The sequence below is a fragment of the Aricia agestis genome, chromosome 9, assembly GCF_905147365.1.
Source record: "Aricia agestis chromosome 9, ilAriAges1.1, whole genome shotgun sequence".
Lineage (NCBI taxonomy): Eukaryota > Metazoa > Arthropoda > Insecta > Lepidoptera > Lycaenidae > Aricia > Aricia agestis.
In genome coordinates, this window is record NC_056414.1 from 17,304,959 (window position 1) to 17,325,411 (window position 20,453).

The 20,453-nt window shown below is 38.9% G+C and overlaps 2 protein-coding genes across 4 annotated transcripts; one reads left to right on the forward strand and one right to left on the reverse strand.

The window, feature by feature from the left end:
- Positions 1 to 2,875: 2,875 nt before the first annotated feature.
- Positions 2,876 to 6,655, reverse strand: LOC121730551 (GPI mannosyltransferase 4). Its single transcript, XM_042119647.1, has 3 exons — positions 6,312 to 6,655; positions 5,291 to 6,230; positions 2,876 to 4,040 (listed from the first exon to the last, which is right to left on the reverse strand). Exons 1-3 carry the CDS (start codon positions 6,475 to 6,477, stop codon positions 3,188 to 3,190), a joined length of 1,959 nt encoding a protein of 652 aa, XP_041975581.1. The 5' UTR covers positions 6,478 to 6,655; the 3' UTR covers positions 2,876 to 3,187.
- Positions 6,656 to 7,075: 420 nt separating this feature from the next.
- On the forward strand, positions 7,076 to 20,002 carry LOC121730547 (histone deacetylase 6). Of its 3 annotated transcripts, none has more exons than XM_042119642.1 (19): positions 7,076 to 7,239; positions 7,321 to 7,455; positions 8,055 to 8,144; positions 8,421 to 8,551; positions 8,791 to 8,974; positions 9,316 to 9,518; positions 9,825 to 9,893; positions 10,217 to 10,409; positions 11,822 to 11,881; positions 12,383 to 12,573; positions 13,236 to 13,489; positions 13,879 to 13,960; positions 14,273 to 14,419; positions 16,346 to 16,469; positions 16,899 to 17,132; positions 17,365 to 17,490; positions 17,954 to 18,083; positions 18,471 to 19,237; positions 19,611 to 20,002. In XM_042119642.1, the coding sequence occupies exons 1-19, from the start codon at positions 7,237 to 7,239 to the stop codon at positions 19,830 to 19,832; spliced, it is 3,345 nt and encodes a 1,114-aa protein (XP_041975576.1). In that variant the 5' UTR covers positions 7,076 to 7,236; the 3' UTR covers positions 19,833 to 20,002. The 3 variants fall into 3 exon arrangements, with proteins under 3 accessions (XP_041975576.1, XP_041975577.1, XP_041975578.1); XM_042119643.1 differs by lacking the exon at positions 11,822 to 11,881 and adding an exon at positions 11,922 to 11,981; XM_042119644.1 differs by lacking the exon at positions 19,611 to 20,002 and having other exon boundaries at positions 18,471 to 18,842; positions 18,944 to 19,009.
- The last annotated feature ends 451 nt before the right edge of the window (positions 20,003 to 20,453 follow it).

Below are 20,453 nucleotides of genomic sequence, written 5' to 3' on the forward strand. Positions count from 1 at the left end.
CTCTTTTTTCGCCTGAGCTATGACGAAAATTCGATTTTTTTCAGATTGTTCGAAAAAATAATTGAAAATTAAAATAATCGAGGTATTTATTGCAATCAAGACATGTGGTAAGAGATTCCATGTGTTTTGTTTACTTTTGCGTCATAATTGGTACATTTTTGAAACGCGCACGACGTCATTTTCACGCGCGGCACGTTCGTGACTGCGCTCGATGCAGACTAAATAACAGACGGCCCAATTGGGCCGTATTTGAATCTTCACAACGCGCGCGGTAGTAACATATCTGCTTTGAGTTTTTCATCATTGGTATACACTTATTTTCCTGTTCTGAGGTTTACACTATACCGAATAGTATAGCCCACTAGCCGGTATAGGTCTACCAGAATCTGATGGCAAAAAGTGCCAACAACGGCCAATATAAGCTACCCAATTGGGCCCAATTGGGCCGTATTTGAATCTTCACAACACGCGCGGTAGTAACATATCTGCTTTGAGTTTTTCATCATTGGTATACACTTATTTTCCTGTTCTGAGGTTTACACTATACCGTATAGTATAGCCCACTAGCCGGTATAGGTCTACCAGAATCTGATGGCAAAAAGTGCCAACAACGGCCAATATAAATCCATTGATCGAGAATATTGTTTGAAAATCGGCCATGAAAATTTGCCATCAGATTCTATTAGACTCACTATCTCCAACCCACGGCCCGCGGCCCGCGTGCGGCCCGCCGGGACTTTATTTGTGGCCCGCGTGATGTTAAACAATTTTTAAATTCACGCCCACCGGCAAAATAACGTAAAGTCTACGTGGATCGTCAAATTTTTTCCACTTTTAAATCGTTAATTTTGAAGAACGTTATTTTTAAATTTACTATCAGAATATACCTACACATTACACATAACATAACGATACTTATTAGTTATTACAGTCTGTCAAGAAAGTGAATAAATTAAAAAGTGGCAACATCGTAGTGTCATCCCTTTTTTCTTAGATTGATTTGAAAGGGATGACATTACGATGTTGCCACTTTTTAATTTCGTCACTTTCTTGACAGACTGTATTTATAAATTATATAAAACTTTGAAATACCAAGGAATCCTATTATCATTAGTTCAAAACATAGAGAATAATCGGCCAAGTGCGAGTCGGACTCGCACACGAAGGGTTCCGTACCGTTATAGAGCAAAAATTGACCAAAAATTGTGTTTTCTGTATGGGAGCCCCTCTTAATTTTTTATTTAATTTAAATATTATTACTAATTATTAAAGTAAATATTTAGTCCTTTGTGAAAATTTCAAGTGCCTACCTGTTGCTATTATTGATATCGAGCAAAAAAGGACAAAAAATAACGTTTGTTGTAGGGAGCCCCCCATAAATCGCTTTATAAATATTTATGGGGGCATAACAGCTGACCCCCCTGCCCCCCCCCCCCCCCCCCCTCGGTACGCCCATGATGACCATGGTTCAAAAGTTTTGTTTCTCACATCATTGAAGCTCGATAATTTAATATTAAAATAGCCTGCCTGTTATTTGGCCTAATATAGCCCGGTTACCGAGCAGTAAGAAATTCGACCAATGACCTAGGTCCTAGGCTATTTCTACTACTCCTTTCTATTCACGCACAAAAATAATTCCATCAATGCACGATTTTTTTTTCTGATAAATCATCGTATGTATGTATGTAAGTATGTATGATCTCATAAATTGCATTATACATCATAATTCTTACATATTGCTATACTGTGCTACATTATAAAAAATAAATAAATTACTTATCTCTGTCACATAGTTTATTTCTTAACGCAGACTATAATTTAAAGCTTAAAAAAGTACAGGCACCAACAAATCCGGTGGACCACTTTATATTACCTTTTGAAAGTTGTACACAGAATATGTTGGCAGCTGTATAACATACATATAAATGGACAATATAAAATGTTTATGATAGCATTGCATTTATGTGATTTGCGACATAAAACCCGTATTGAGAAAATTGTGTATAAAATAGAAAATTCATTGTTGTCTAATGTCTTATATGCCAAAAGCAGCAATCCACTTCTCAAGTGGGTATAGACTAGATGTTATGAACATAAAATTAAAACCAGTTAAAACATATAATTAGGTTGCAAATTTTTAACAATCATAGAAATACAAGGATGAGTACTTATTACTTAAGCAGTGGCGCCGCCGCAGCCGCGCGCCGCGGTGGCGCGGGCGGCGCGGTAACGCTGCCGCTGCGGCGCGTGTGTAAATACACTACCGCGTAATATGAAGTACTTTTTACAGCCAAATATATAAATACTCATACTTACATAAATTTAGAGGCACTGACCTCTATAATACACCGGACAGGCGATCGCTATCAATAAAATGTTCCTATTTGAAAGTCGCCATATTAGCGCTGATTGTTATGTTAAAGCAGTAGTTAGTGTACTTGGAACTACTATTTTGCAAATGGCGGTTGTAATTTTCTATGTTATTAGTTCACAGTACGCTCACCGCGGCGCTTCAAATCGGCACAAAAAATAGCTGTCATTTTGTTTTGTACCTACGGCATAGCCTGTCCAGTGTATTATAGATGTCAGTGTTTAGAGGCCATAATTTTATGCAGTCCATGTATTCAATTGAGAGAAAGAGACAGCGACTGCACATTGCATGAAAGAGTTATTGCCTCCTAAAATTATGTTTGAGTATTGCTTATTAATCAGAGACCAGAGTATATTTAACTATATCACTTAACAAATATTAGCTTAACAACTTTTATAAATAATAATTGACACAAAATAAGATCTACTGATATGAGATTTAACAACATATTAATAATATTGTAACAGGACAAAGATAATTATTAACATTACTTATAAATTAAAGCATCTAAAATAATTACCTAAAAAATTAAATATAATTTTGTACATAAAACTATGAGCGATTGCCGATTCTCTAATATAACGTTAAAGATAAAAAACTTAATAGCAATGAGAAATCTTAATAATATACAAATTACAATATATTATCTTAAGTCAGTAGCGGTTTTGGAGAGTGATCACAGTGTAGTGGCGGAACTCAAGAATGATCTTTTAAAAACGAAATCTGCATTTAAACCATTACAAAAGTGATCAATTCCGAATCGCTGATTAATATAATTAATAAGATTCTTACTTTCCTAAATCATCTACAATATACCTAACTTAAGCCTTTTGGTCTGACACTGTAAATTCTTAAACAAAACATATTTGTAAAGCACGACATTCTTTGATAAAAGCTCAGATCTATCGCTTGAGACTCATTCAATAAAAGAGTATGTTGATTTACACAGGACTGATCATGAGTCCCTGGGAAATTCGGGAAGGCTTCAGAACAAAAGTGTGGATAATATGTCCTATCTTCTGTTACACTTATGTAGTAAAACTTGTTGGCTTCTTGTCGTATTTTACGATCTAGCGAGCAGGGTGCCGCGATATAAAATCTGTACTTTTTATTATTTTTATGCAAATTCATCTCAGAGTCTGTCAAAATATCGTCCACTTTCGTAAACAGTTCCTCCATTGGCAAAGACCCATATTTGTACAAGAAGGTTGTCGGCATTAGTCTATAGTTATGCCCCGTTTTTCTATCCTTCCAAACTCTGGTTGTACTTTCTAGTTGAAGGAGAAATGTAGGAATGCTGTAGCTATGAGTGGTGATGACGTGGGTCCTAACACCATATGTATTCTTGATTTCACTATGCAAGTCCTTCGCGAATGGATAAATGCCTCCCTGGTGTATAAAGCCAAAGAATACTGCTAGGACTATATTGCTTATGTACCAAATGCACCGAAATAGATTTTTAAATCTTTTCAGTGCTAGACCATCACATTCGTTTGGATAAAGATAATTTCCATACAGGTACACTAGCGGCACCAAAACTGGAATAATGAATCTGGCTTCCTGATGAGGGAACAGTGATAGTACAGCCACTGGGGTGATCAGAGAGAATACCATTAGGCCAGTTATGCTCTGTATCCTTGGTAGCTTACTATACTGACCACGGATGAACCTGAAAGTAGATATATAAAAACAATTAGTACATTCTGGCTCTTTAAAGTTAATATTTACATTAATAAATGACAGAAACAGCATAATCCAGGCAATTATTGCAAGGCAGCACAGTATATTATGATCCCACTTGTTAGTCTGTTTTAACCTAAAAATAATAAAAACTAAGGAAACCTAACTCCCATACTTCAACAATTTTGAATTTAGTTCCTTTTGCACACTAAAATATAGCAATAGCAACGAAACACTAAGCCCGGGTGCGCATCAGCGGCGCGCGGTCATGACGGCCATCGAGATAGATACCAGTATGAAACCGCCAACCGCCAACCACCGGCCAGGTGCACGTCGTCTATGGCGGTTTCATATTAAGGTACACGGGCGTACATATAGCTTTGGTAAGAGGGGGTCCCTAACGTAAAAAACGGCCAAGTGTGAGCTGGACTCGCCCATGAAGGGTTCCACAGCAGCAAATAGGTAACGTGTTTAGGAAATCAAAAGTATTTTTTAGAATATCGGAATGTTGAATATATTTATTAAAAAAAGTAATACACTCACAGTATAATAATACTTAATTATTTTCACAAGTAAGATGGGGATAGTAATGGGGGGGTCCGGACCCCCAGGACCCCCCCTTATATACGCCCATGCTAAGGTATCTACTCAATGGCCACCGCGGCCTGGCCGCTAGTGCGCGCCCGGGCTAAGACGCAAATTTACGAAATAAAGCTGTTGACATTCATTGTCACTTCTATATATATATTTACACAAAATTGTGTACCGATGTATTCGGGTCACATTTTGTAGACTCGTGAACGAATTTTTTGCCACAGTTACTCTTCCTTAATTTTTATTATTCATAGGTTATAACATAAATAGTTTTCTACAACTTCATTCAAACAGTAAGAAGTCCTAATGGCAGTTTATCTTATATCTTTAAACGAGCAATTCTTGTATATATATATATAATTGGAATCTCGGAATCGGCTCCAACGATTTTCATGAAATTTAGATATTAGGGGGTTTTGGGGGCAATAAATCGATCTAGCTAGGAATCATTTTCATCGAATACCGAGCGAAGCTCGGTCAAATAGCTAGTTTTGTATTATAAAGCATATAATGTATCTTTTCTTGTAATCTATTAGCATACCATATTAATTCCTTAAATAATGCCATTGACTTTATTGTTTATAGCAATAAAACAATTAAGTGTTTCTACTTTATAAGATTATTGTTTACGAACATAAAACTTACCTGTATAGATGAATGATTAGTACCACATAAGCCATTAGTACTAGTACATTGAATAGCAGGGGCATGTTAACAACGAGATGCAGCCAATGTGGATGCAGACCATGCTGGTGTAGGTTGCCCATGTCTGAATTGTACCGGAGGAAATTGAGCGGTGTCACTACCCAGTTGTCCAAGGATATAGCTAAGGAGTCAACGTCGGCCATAGTCAAGTATCCATAGTAACCTGAATCTACTAATATCAAGAATAACACAATAGGCACACTACACAAAACCAGAGTAATAATGCGAATATGGAAATCCTTGAAGCCTACAACCTTAGAACCTAGCCCCCTGTGCAACCAAAAGAATACTGGTGCAAAGGCAAAACCTAAGAATGTTGGACGATTGAAAATACCTATGGCAATGATTGTAGATATAATGACCACATGATTCAAAGAGTGGTCAGGTAGATGAGTCTTTAATTTAAATATTTTTACCTTTTCCACTGGTGTTTTAGCTTTGTCATACTTATCTTGTAAAAACTCATCATGGTAGATAACTTTGTCTGATTTGTACATACATTGGGCAACTAGGCCTAATAGAATTGAATAAAATATCATTTCAAATGAATTAGAGAAGCTTCTACAACAGTAAACGAGAACAACATAGGAGCTGGCGAAAATTGTTAATCTGTTTCTGAAATTTTGACCATACAGAATGCAAATCTTGTAGAGGCAGTAGTCATTGATCAATGACAGAAAACAAATGAAGATTCTTGGAATAGTTAGTAGAAAGTAGGGTGTTTTCAAGTCTAGACTGAAATAGTATTTTGTGTATGGGTTAACTATTCTAATAAAATGAAATGGGGGGCCGAATATCATTTTCGGCACAAATATATTCCTGATTGGAAATTTGGGGTTGAATTCCCAAGTTCTGGCCACATCGACTCCGAATATGTCGCCTGAAAATAAAAAAGTAGAAGGTTTAGTAAGGTTTTTTATTTATAATGCTCCAGCTAACAGTTTCAGATGGTCCGAGATACCTGCAATAATTTCTACATTCTGAAAGAACTCGTCCGGATGAATATACCCCGTCTGCGGTAGAAGTGTTAGCCCAAACCTAAGAAATACTAGCAGCCAGTATGATAATGGTAATTTAACAGGGTTCGTTAAAGTAATAGCTTTGAGTATATTGTTCTTCAAAAACATTTTCGTTTTTATGTTGGTTTCTTTTTCTTGCAGTAATCCAAATTATACTATTTACATGGATAAAGCCTGCATTTTCACTTATATGCTTATAACTATTGAACATTCCTGCTACATATTAATTTTAATTATTTCGTTCTTCTTCGTTTCGAATAGTTTTCAAAAGTAAAAACATCCCAAGTCAGAAATCGGCAGTTTTCTTCTTCTTCTTTTAAAAATGGCCGCCTCGGTGTTTTTTTTTTTACGTAAAATGACAGTTGACATCAAGTTGACATTGACACTTGCATTTTGATAGTTTTTTTCTTATTATGGCACTTCGGCTATATTGGTTATATAGCCGAAGTGCCATAAAAAAATTGTCTGTCAAGAAAGTGAGGAAATTAAAAAGTGGTAACATCGTAGTGTCATCCCTTTCTTCTTAGATTGATTTGAAAGGGATGACACTACGATGTTGCCACCTTTTAATTTCTTCACTTTTGTGCAGACTATATTTAGAAAATTTCAGGATTACGATTTATGTATAAACGTTTTTTGCCGCAATCCATTTTCAAATAAAAAAATACATAATATGTCAAAATTCCAAGAAGAATGAGAAGTCGCAACAGCATTTTCTATTTTGGTTTGCACGAATTCCAAATGTTTATTGTATTATGAATTTTACATAAATTACATGTTGTAAATTGTGTAGGCTGGCTGCAATTGGTTTCAAATGGTTAAATTACTATAGTTTCAAGCAATCCTCGATAATATAGTTTCTTGACAATGGTAATTCTTTAAAGTTAAGGCGTTGATTAAAAGTTATCTTATTTTTATGATTAATAAATTGCATTTTCATCTACCTTTTAGTCGACTTCGCCACCCACTCAATCGCGTCGATCTGCGGGTGATGCTAAGAAAACTCCACCCTCTAGTATAGTGACAAGAAATGGTGCTAAAAATGCAAAAATCCAAACAAGGTCCATGCTTAAACCTAATGTTAAGGTAATTTGTATTGCTAGGCTTACACTTGTTAAAATATTTTGCTGTACTGTTACACACAACTTCAAAAGTACAATTTATAATCATACACTATAGTAAAAAACGGAAAAGGAGAAAGATTTTTAAATTTAGAAACATACTCAAAAAGTTTACAACTTTTGATATGATAAGTAAAGAATTTTTGTTTTCAATTTAATATTACATTTGAATGCTTGGTACATGCTATGAGTGCTACATTCAAAAGATTACTGAGACAAATACTTATCTTTTGAAAGTAATAAACACATGTTTGCCTCTCAAATAATTTTGTTATCACTTATCATACACAGATAAAATATAGCAAACTTAAATATGGACTCAATATAAACTACAAATAAGATAATAAGGTATAAAATCAACATAAGCCAATTAACCTATCTACTCCCAAGCGGTCGAATTCTATCTACTCCGAAGCGATAACAATAGAATAACAATAGATTTCTAAGAATCCGCGATCGAGGGATTAAGTAAGACAACAAAAGAATATAATATGCAAATAGTAATAAATTTTATCACAAAGGTATAATAAACATTGTTTTGATAGTAACTTTGTTATATTTCAGCCATCACCTGCTCTGCTCGCAGCTAAGAAGAAGGCTCAACAAAAGAAGAAAACAGCATTTGATACTGTACTCAAAGATCACTATCAAATTGTAAGTAAATTGAATAAAGGTTACTTTATTAAGAAACTTTATAAAGTCAGTATGATTGGAGTTTTTACACAAAAATATTTTATTAACTAATATTAACTCTTTTCTAACCTTCCAAGCCCCATAAGAGCACCGGTGATAGCGAGAACAATAGAATAACAATAGATTCTTAATCAACAGAATATTCTATGAAGAAGTTAATGATACATGTAACAATGTTATCTTTAATAGGCCATTATTAAATTGGTATGCGGAAATGAAGTCATTTTTTGTTTATAGGCCATGGAGTGTAAATCAAAAGTGAAAGGTCCAACTGGGTTTGTGACGGAGCCTCGAATGACTGAGCACCGGTGCCTCTGGGATGAGAACTACCCCGAGAATCCAGAGCGATTAATCAGTGTTATTAAGAGGTAATTATACTATTTTATTACTTTAATTACATTTTACATTTGAATGGTCAAACAACAACTAAACAATTCAAGTATCACTCTGCAGACACAAGTTCTCTTCTCTCTTGTATACTGTAGTCTAAACAGCAACAAAATTGTCTTAATCACCCATTATGTTTTTATTTCCAACCTAGTATAAGCATAGTAAGTCACTATTTCTCTCTTTGCAGTCACTATATTTCTTATTACTCGAATTTTAGGTGTGAAGAATTAAAGCTAATAGAAGAATGCAAGCAATTTCCTCCGAGGCTGGCTACCAAGGAGGAGCTGATGACACTTCACTCCCCTGAGGTGTATGACTTGCTCCTGAAGACACATGAGAATAACGACGTCGAATATTTGGAGGATGTCTCCTCAAAATATGACGCCATCTATATACATCCGGTATACTTTATCATTTTAAAAAAATATAGCTCTTACAGTTTACACTGTTAGCATACCAAAAGAGTCATAAAAGACGGAAAAAAACGAAAAAGCCACAATGCATTATGCATTGGGAAACAATAAATCTGCCTGTTTTCCTTGAAGCAGCATCAGTTTGCTAATAGAGTTAGTCAGATTGAGCAAAAACCAACATGATTTGTATTGTCAACAACTCCATCGTCTTTTGACAGAGAGCAAAATCTTATATCTTTAAACGAGTAATTCTTGCATATATATACTTAATTGGAATCTCGGAATCGGCTCCAACTATTTTCATGAAATTTAGTTGACCATTTCCCCAGAGCACGCACTCCCTGGCGTTACTAGCGGCCGGGTCTACCATCGACATGGTGGACAGGGTCGTCACGGGTGAGGTGCAGACGGGCGTGGCCTTCGTGCGGCCGCCGGGACACCACGCCATGAGGGCGGAGCCCTGCGGCTACTGCTTCTACAACAACGTCGCGCTGGCCGCACATCACGCTGTACATAAGAGGGGGCTTGAGAGGTAGGAGTGAATTTTTAAATTGATTTTTAAAGAAAAACTAGGTGGATTTGTGTTTGTACCGTACGACTATGTCGAATAATTACCGACACAAAGGCTTTTGTTTCTTTAACAAAACATATTTACAGAAAGCAGAAAGAGTTGTGTTTGTATGTTCGACGATAACTCCGTTATTTATGGGCAGAGTTTGAAAATTACTAAGTTGTTGTGTAAGTTTTATTTCAAATTTGGTCCTACTGACATATTAGCATAGACTTTATAATGGTATTCATGACAAATTGGGGTTTAAATGTCCTATGATTTTTGTAGGGTACTGATCGTGGACTGGGACGTGCATCACGGCCAAGCGACGCAACAGATGTTTTACGACGACCCTAGGTAACGTTTCTAAATAATTTAATATTCATTATTACTATTGTTTTTATTCGTTGTCTATAGAAAAACTAAAATTTTCAAGAACTGCTGAGTGCGAAATTGTTTTACAGTATTATCGTACGTGTGTTCCTTCGTTTATTGGTTTAACATAGAAAAGCATTGACTCATCGCTTTTTTCTCTTGCACTCGCGCCCAGAAATATTGTTATCGCTCTCCTACTATGAATCTGTCAAACAAATGTCGAATGGAAAAATATGGAATAGCAATCTATGCGCTGTTATTTGAGGCAGTTATACACATTATTTGCACATTTTCGTTCCACACAGAGTGCTTTACTTCTCCATCCACCGCTACGAGCACGGCTCGTTCTGGCCGAACCTCCGTCAGTCGGACTTCCCCTACGTGGGGTCGGGCGCCGGCGCCGGTCGCAACGTCAACGTCCCCCTGAACGAGACCGGCGCGACCGACGCCGACTATCTCGCGATATGGCATCAGCTGCTGCTGCCTATGGCCCTCGAGGTATGTTCTATACTTGAGTTAGTGTCTAAACACACTAGGCCCAAACTACGCGGCCGAAGTTCGGCACGATTACGCCTGCAATGTATTTTAAATTACCGATGACACACCATGCCGAAATTACGTCGCATTATATTGTATGCGTTTATTATATTGTATACAATACTTCCGCCGCGGAACTTCGGCATGGTGTGTTTAGACACTTAGATTCAGATAAAGTACAAAAGTTCATATTATTAACATTTTCTATGAGTTTTTTGTTACATTAATATAATTACAATATCACAACGAGCATCCGATCGATTCGATAAATATGCGTCGCGGAGCTCAGCGCGACTCGCCGTTTTGCACGTCAGCGAAATCGAGTGGGTCAGCAACAGCCGCCGCCGTCAGCTCGCCGTCCGCGTCACCGCATGACGTCGACACGAAATTGAGGCCATCGACTCAAGCGAAAAATTATGCAAGCGTCGCTGCTTGCCCCGCACCAACGCCGCGGCCAAAGGCGAGGGGTGCAAAGGAGGGCCGCAAGGCTGAACATCTTCGACTCGACAGGGACGAGAGCAGGAAATGCGACGAGGAGGGCTTCGTTCTGGTGGAGAGGAGGAAGAAGAGGAAGCCCACCGTCCGCAACCACCGCGGCACCGCACCTTATGTGCCCGCTGCTGCACCTGCGGAGCGAGGCGCCCGCGACGCCGCTCTACGTGTCGCGCCTGCACTGGTCCATGACGGTCGAAGACGTCGTAAACTACATCCGCGAGAAGACCACCTACACCTTGAGGGTGGAGCGTCTGCACTCTCGCCACAAAGTGAATTTCAGTTCCTTTGTGGTGAGAGTGCCGACTCAAGTTTTATCCATCTTCGAGGTGGAAGAGTTCTGTAGTTCGCCGGTGTAGTTCACCGGAGGTTCCGGGGGAGGCTCCCGAACGAAGCGCGCATCACGTCGCCGAAAGAGACTTTACGTGATAAAGTGTAGTGTGATTGTGTGTGTGAATGTGTAAATATTGATAAAATTATCGGCGTGCATCTGTTGTCTGATTGCCATAACACAAGTTTTTACTTAGCATGGGATTAGACGACGTGATGTACGCTACCTAGCTTTTATACTATTGTATATTATTGTATGCTTAATAAAGAATTTGAATTTGAAAACAACAATTCTAAAAAACTGTACTATTTTCAGTTATCTCGGAATTAGGCCCAGTATAGTTTCAGACTAACTACAAACGTACACAAATATCTCTCAAATATTATGTTCCAATTTCCATAAAAAAATTAGGTACACTTAAAATCCGAAAAAGAAGTACTTAATGCTAATTTATACTAGACACCTCATATTACTAAAATAAAACACTCATTTGCTGTTAAAATCGACTTTCAAAATTATGATTGATGACGATGATAAACTGTTTGTCCAGTACCAGCCGGAGCTCATCATCATCTCGGCCGGCTTCGACGCGGCCATCGGCTGTCCAGAGGTAATGCTGTCTCTCTCTATTCTATATCTCTCTCTTTCAGTACTCGCCGCAGCTAATCATCATATCGGCGGGCTTTGACGCCGCGTTGGGGGATGAGAAGGTAAGTTTTATAGTCATACCTAAAACGCGTTAAATCATTCTCTATTAGGATATAGAAATTGCCAAATTCAGTGCAAGTGCGCAATAATTTCGCAATTATAATATGGTCGAAAATAAGTTCGTGTTACGCTACGTATTCTTTTGTTCTAACGTACCAGTACGTATAGTTCAACCATCATCAGGTCCATGAGAGAGAGAGGTACAGTAAACTTAAATTGCCATTAAATAGAAATAAGCTTTAAATTTTGACAACACTGTGTATTGTGTTGTAGTTTGTAGTAAATGTGCGTACGTCTCGATCTAGTGATACAATTGAAATTCGTACAAAACTTTTTGACAGTGCATCACAAATGAATTATAATACATAATATAGCTCTATATTAACAAGGTTGTAATTATCAGGGCGAGATGGAGGTGACACCAGCGTGTTACGGGCACCTTACGCGGGCGCTGCTGGCGGTGTGCGGCGCCGTCGTGGCGGTGCTGGAGGGCGGGTACTGCCTGGCGTCGCTGGCGGAGGGCGCGGCGCACACGCTACGCGCGCTGCTCCGCCCGCCCCCGCCTCTGCCGCCGCTCGCCCCGCCCTCCCACACGTGAGTACCGCCCCCATAGCAAATGAACTGATTGACTGGTCAAACAGTGGTGGACACATTCTGAAGTATGAAAGCAGTGTTTTACGATATTGCATTTTACGTATTGCTTCATACATTACAAAATATCTACCTGTTCCGCTGTCCTGCACGCACATCGCACGAGGTACAAGAATAATTTGTGTTTTCCAAATCTCTCGCACCACAACAAGTGAAAAATAATGCTACTAAAGTTATGTGAATGATAATCAATTGTAAATCAATTAGGGCCTGTTTCACCACTTTCTGATAAAGTGTCGAATAGGCTATTCACTACTATTTTAACAGATTCAGATACTTGATCTGTCACGTTAATTGGTGGATAGCCTACTGGATAGCCTATTCGTCACTTATCAGGAAATGGAGAAACAGGCCTTTACCGCCGTACTCAGAGACATTTAATTATGATTAACCTTCAATTTAACGAAGAGTTTGACAAATAATGTATGGAGCTTATGTCGAAATTTTGAATTAATTACATGTAAGTAATTAATGTTCCACTCTGAGTGTGGCAGTTAGTGTTGAAAATAGATACGAAGTTCTTGATTTAGACCAACCAAGATCTTTCTACGATTTTTCAACGATTTTCCAAAAAAAAGTATCCAAAATTAACATTTTCCTTACAGCATACGCGAAACCATTCTCAACTGTATATACGCTCACAAGAAGTACTGGAGGTGTTTCAACTACCAGCCCACCTACAGCATACACAGCAGCGTCCAGAATGTGTGCGACGAGCGACGAGAGAAGCACACGGTGACCGTCAAGTGGTTGGGCGACGAGACCAGACCGGAGCGGTTCGCGACGAGAGACTGCTACCCGCTGCAGGACGATACCACGAAGAGAAACATCAAAGAACGACTTGAACATTTGAAGCAGGGTATGTGTTTGATATTTTTTGTTGCCATTGCCATTATAGAAATTTTATAGAACATGGTTACAAATAAATTATTATCAAACAAGCCTAAAGTACTATCAGAGAAGTTGATACCTATGCAAATCGGGGACCTAACTAGTTAAGTACAGTTTCGTTGCGTTACGTCAAACCCAGCTGACAGATCACAATTAACATTGAATTGACATATTCGACCAAATAACGTCGGTCTGTCAATTGCATAGGAATCAACTTCGTCGATGGTACTATTTGATAGGGGCATAGACTTAATATATTTATAGATTTATGGATAGGGGTATAATCAGGTTGTGCTGGCATTTGCTATAAGAATATGAGATCTTCGATAAATTATTTTTCGTGATGTTTTATTACAGTAATGGATTTGTCAATACCGGAGCACGATGTTGGCTACATTTACGACGAAGCTATGCTTAAACATAAGAATATATGCGAACCGTAAGTATATAGTATATACCTAGGTACTCCGAAATAAAATAAAATATTTAAACATATTAATATTCAAAACTACATTCAAAATAAAAATTCAGAGTTTTTGAGTCTTAGGAAAACAAATAAATAACTCCAAATCAACTTTTCTCGAACTTGTAAAATAGTTTATTATAATAATTATATTCTTCTTGTCGCCGCGTTAGCACAAGATTACTAAATAGCTACTACGCGCTAGCTTTCGAACCGATGGTAGGCATTGAAGACTTCTATGAAAGAGTCTTTAACCAACTTGGAAATAAAACATTTTTATTAATTTAGCGATCACGTGGAATGCCCGGAGCGAATACTCCGAGTACACGAGCGGTTGCGAGACTTCGGCCTGCTAGAGCGGCTGCACCGACTGCCGACGCGGACCGCTACCGACAGGGAAATACTTACCGTGCACACCAAGGAGCATTTACAGAGGTATTTAAGAGGATACACCAGGGGCGAGAGAAATTGAAAATAGGTATTTGAAAATGTATTGCTGTCTCACCAATCTCAAGTCTCCCACCGCAGAGCGCGATAGAGACAACACGACAAAAGTTCCAATAAAAGAACAGAAAATCTTCGATTCGTTGTCCGCTAATTCCTTCTCCAAAACTTAACCGATTTAAGTATTTTTTTCATTAAGAATTAAAGCAAGGCTTGAGCTGTGTTCCTATGTTTTATTTTTTTTGTATATTCTAGCCAGTTTTGTTTTTTGGGTGTTTGAACACAGAGGAAAATCTGGCCATTTTTTTGGGTTTTTGGATGTTCTTATCTTTTTTAATTATTAAATTATGAAAAAAAAGAAAACATAGGGACATGCTAATAGTGGCCATAGATATTCAGGAAAAAAATCATAACTCTACCGGCATTATCCAGGGAGGAAACAGGGGACAGCGTTTGTATGGAAAAACGGCGGTGTGGAATCCTCTTAATAATTAAAATATTATATACTAGATGTCCCGCGCGGCTTCGCCCGCGTAAAGATGGAATTTTACGGAAACAGTACATTTTTCCATAAAAAACAGCTTATGTCCCTACTGCCTTCACTTGTTCTACTCTATATCTGTGCCAAATATTGCCATAAAAATTGCTCCAGTAGTTCGTAATTTCTAATATTTCCCCCGTTTTTCCCACATTTTCCTGAGTTTCTTCGGTCGTATTAGTATTAGCGTGATAATATATAGCCTATAGTCTTACTCGATAAATGAGCTATCTAACACTGGAATAAGTTTTTAAATCGGTGACCTGGTAGTTCTTGAGATTAACGCGTTCAAGCAAACATACTCTTCAGGTTTATAAAATTAGGTAGGTATATATTTTTTTTATTATCACTTGACAAACTCGAGTCTCGATCTAAAAGACTATGAAAAGTACCAATAGCTCATAAGTCATAACCATGGGACGATGCATGGTATAATATGGTAGTGATGATGATGATGATGATGAATGTAATTTGCATAGTAGAATATGCTTTCCGTTCTTAAAACAACGCCGAAACTCTCAAACTTGTATCTTTAAATAACCAGGAGTTCTCTCAGCACCTTCCGAACCACGGTATACCAGGTATACCTCGGTGCAAAATCTTATGTGTTGGTAGCACATGCTTAGAATACTTCTCACGAAACCGAAGTCACCACATGTTTCCCTATAAATTTTGAGGAGTTCCCTCGATTACTTATGGATCATTCATCAGATCACCACTTTTAAGAATATAATACCAAACTGGGATGATACCCTATATACCAAAAGAAAAATTTTGAAAATCGGTCAACAAACGGCGGAGTAATCGTTGAACATAAGAAAACGAACATAACACCTCCCCCATTTCGAAAGTCGGTTAAAATTGCAGCCTATGTGTTATTCTGATGTATAAGCTATGTTATTGTAATAATCCGTTCAGTAGTTTTTGCGTGAAAGAGTAACAAACATCTATACATCCATACATCCAAACAAACTTTCGCCTTTATAATATTAGTAGGATAGGACTATGCTGTGGCGGTACCCACAATTAGCGCCTGGACATTCCTGCATCGCGCTATCGAAGTTTTCTAAGTGCGTCGGTATTATATATACGACAGCTGAAATCAATCACGTGGACTTCGGCCTGACCGAGCATAACACCTCGCTCGGTCGGAAGATCTTCCTTTGCGGCCACCACGCATATTACCACAATCAACATCTGTTACTGCGATAGCCCTGCTCCTCAACGCCCTTTCCGAAGTCTTTTTTTCTTATAATTTCTATGAGCTCAAGCTGATGCAAATCATTTGCTAAAGTATTTATTCTCCTTTATTTAATATACTAAAATCTTAAAATCCCGTGGCATTACATCTATAATCTCCTACACGTGCATATTTACAGGCTAAAAGATCTATCATCGACGAAGCTTCGTGACCTCAACAGCGCTAAGGGTCAGTTTGACTCCGTGTATTTTCATCCCGACTCGTTTGAGAGCGCCGCCGTCGCCGCAGGCTGCGTGCTACAGGTACGAGCGAATTTTTACGTATACGTGTGAAATTTTTCGGGCGTCTGCCTGTTTTAGCGTACACGTACGTAATTTTCCGTACGTGCTCATATTTGAAAATATTAGAGCATTTATGGATATTTTCAAGCATTTTTATGTTTATAAGCGTATATTAATTACACGTACGCGTGTGCCTAGTAGCTAAACACTTTTGTAGTTTAATATTTCCCACATTACCGTTCAGTTATCACTGAAATTGAACAGCTGTCATGCTATCAAAATCCCTATATTACAATTTACAGTCTACAGAAACGCGTAATTGGTTACTTTTGACCTATCATTTCTGACATACCCCTTTTCTTAACACGAACTACGTGGTAACGATACTTTAGTTAGTAAAGTCTCGCAATTTACATTACTATATCGTAAAAATAGTATAATAATTTATAGATGGTGGACGCGGTGTTATCTGGCGTGTGCGGTGCGGGCGTGTGCGCGGTGCGGCCGCCCGGCCACCACGCGGACGCGGCCACGCCCAGCGGCTTCTGTCTGCTCAACTCCGCCGCGCTCGCCGCCGCGCACGCCACAGCGTCCGCGACGCCACGCGCGCGCCGCGTGCTACTGCTCGACTGGGATGTACACCATGGAAACGGCACACAGCGTCTCACGTATAACGATCCCAAGGTAAAACAAAATAAATCAATTAAGAGAAGGGCAATTTAAAAATTAACATTGAATAACGTTATCCTTATCATCAATTATTATAGGTATATGGCTGTCAAGAATGACTAGCATTTGCATTTTATCAAAACATAAATTTCTGATCATTTTTTAAAGAAAATCTATCGAAAAAATCTGTCATACATTTTTAGTTTGGTTAAATTTAGCTTTCCAACTAAGTAAAGTTTAATTACAGATTCTATACATGTCGATCCACCGGTACGACAACGGCACGTTCTTCCCGAGCTCCACGGAGGCGGACCACAGCGCGGTGGGGGAGGGCGCGGGGAGGGGGTACAATGTCAACATACCCTGGAACAAGGTAGTAATCTGGTGTACTATAAACGGACACTGATGATGTGTGACCAATATCAGATAGTTAATTAATAATTACTGTTAAAATATATACAAAGAGAGGCGCACTTAAAGTACTTTATTATATTTTAACAGAATAAAATATTATAAATATATTAGTTACATATGTTTCTTCTATGCGAATAGTATACAGCAGCGGTTCCCAAAGTCTGCCGCGGCGTCCTGGTGCGCCGTAGAAAGTAAAGAGGGGCGCCGCGACGCGCGCCATGGCCCTTGAGTTGATCCTTTATCATTATCAGAAAACACAAATATTATCATTAATGGTGCCTATTTATTACTGTATCATTTTCAAATAGCTACCAAATAGGTAGGGCGCCGTGACAAAATACTAAAGTAACTGCGCCGTGGGCTGAAAAGATTGGGTGGTCTACAGGTATATTCTGGTAAAACTTCGTAACTGTATTTTTCAGCGCGGCATGGGCGACGCGGAGTACATGGCGGCGTTTACACAGATCGTGCTGCCGATAGCGTACGAATACAGTCCCGACCTCGTCATAGTGTCTGCGGGCTTCGACGCCGCCGTCGGCGACCCGCTCGGCGGTGAGTACCGATAGATGGCGCTGAGGCGATTTAAATCGCGCTGTTCTATTGTTTTGACTTTTTAAGGTTCCGTACACAAAGGGTAAAAACGGGAGCCTATTCAGTAATAGACAGTGGACTGTCTATAACTTCGATGTCTGTCTGTCTATCTCCACGCTGTATCTCTATAGTGGTATGGAACCCTTCATGCGCGACTCGGACTCGCACTTGGTACATTAGTATAGTGCACTTTCATTATATCAATTTGAATGTCATATTTTGTCATACACTCCTAAAATTGTCTATTTAATGTAGTTTATAATTTTTCAAAGCAACGGCATACTCGTCTTATAATGAACCTAGTCGAGCTTATGACACTCAAGATAATTATCCTTCTAAATTTTTTAGGTTGCAAAGTCACACCAGAATGCTTCGGTCGTATGACGCAGCTCCTAAGAAGCTTGGCGGGCGGCCGCGTCATATTATGTCTGGAAGGCGGCTACAACGTAACCAGCGTTTCATACTCCATGGCTATGTGCACTAAGGCCTTACTCGGTGACCCTATACATCACCAGTATGACCCCAAAGTGACAGTGCATTCTTCTACCGTGGATACTATAAACGATGTTATCACAACGCATAAACAGTATTGGAAGAGTCTCAAGTTTCAAGTGGCGCTGCCGACAGAGGACGTACTCGATGAGCCGGCGCCGTCTCGAGGACTTACGGATATGAATGTGCTTGATTCCTTCGCGAAAATGAGTATAAGCGACAAGAAATGTTCCGATGGAGTGCACTGTGGGACAGACGATGAAGATGACAGCAAAACCAATGAAGCTAGTGGCTCCATAAAAGAAGAAAATAAAGATAATTGTGACAAGAAATGCGCTGACGGGGTACACTGTGGGACGGACGATGAGGATGACAGCAAAGATGCTAGTGGATCCAAAAAAGAAGAAAATAAAGACAGTGAACCGAAAACGTTAGTGGATTACTTGAGTGACAACATGGAGGCGCTAGTGAACGGTGAGATGTACGCAGTGGTGCCGCTACAGTGGTGTCCGCACTTGGACTCGCTGTACGCTATACCGGAGAGTGTGACCTTCAAGCAGGGTGTGAAGTGCGCGGACTGTGAACACACCGTGGAGAACTGGGTGTGTCTACATTGTTACACTGTAAGTTGAACTTTTATTCGATCCATAGACTATGTCATAGTGAATCTGAAAAGATATATAGTGTAAAATTTTTTGGAAAATGTTGTCAATTGCCATTAAATCCATACTAATATTAGAAAATCCAAAGTGTATGTCTGTCTGTTACCACAGCACGCCGACCGAAAAAATACATAGATAACTCTTATCACGGCAAAATGTACGGTTCCCGCTGGATAAAGTAAAGTTCGTCCCAAAGTTGTGAGCAACATACAGCTGTTACATACAAATGATTATAAATCAATTCTGGATTCCTTTTAAGTCTACGTTGCTTTTTTGTTATTAAATTTGCATGACATAACATCTAAATAGTTACATATTTACTTCTACATTACAGACAGCGTGCGGGCGCTACGTGAACGGTCACTTGCAGGCGCATGCGGCGTCCCACTCGCACGCTCTTGCCCTCTCGCTCGCGGACCTGTCCGTCTGGTGCAGCGTGTGCGACGCGTACGTCGACAACGCACTCCTCTACGACGCAAAGAACAAAGCGCATCGCAGCAAGTTTGGCGCTGATATGCCCTGGTGTTACCCCGACAATGTTCTGCAGATGAAGTGAAGTTGTATAGCGGTATAGATTGTACCGCAGAGCACAAATTCGTCGTTGATCCAACACGACTTGTCTAATTTCGTTTTCAAAGGTTTTTCCATGTGTGAATTAATCAGGCAAACAAAATATCAGCCCTAGTAGCCAAGTGGCAAGCGATTATCGTAAACGCTAACAAAATATATGCGATTGACATAACATAATTCATCGCTTCGCTAGCGAATACTAATCTCAAATCCCATACATTTTGTGACGTTGGCGTTTACGATAATCGCTTGCCGCTTGTCTAGGCAGCCAGTAGATTTCTGCGTGCTCTGCATTTGGACTATAAAAACTATATACATATTTAAATCATTGGTAAGTTATTCGGTGTCCTTCTCTTTGTTTACGTTACAAAAATCACGGGACAGATAAGGATGAGACAGTGACTAATCAATGGTTTGAATAGAAATATTTTTTCTCTGAATTGGTTGTAAAATTGGCTAATTTATTATTTATTTGTCAGTGTATAATTATGTTAAGGTGACTTAATATTTTGAAACTGTAAGCAAACATGTTTTATTGGCTTATTACCCTTATTATAAAAAATACAAAAAGTATTGTACTTTTTTATATTTGAATACTGTATTTTGT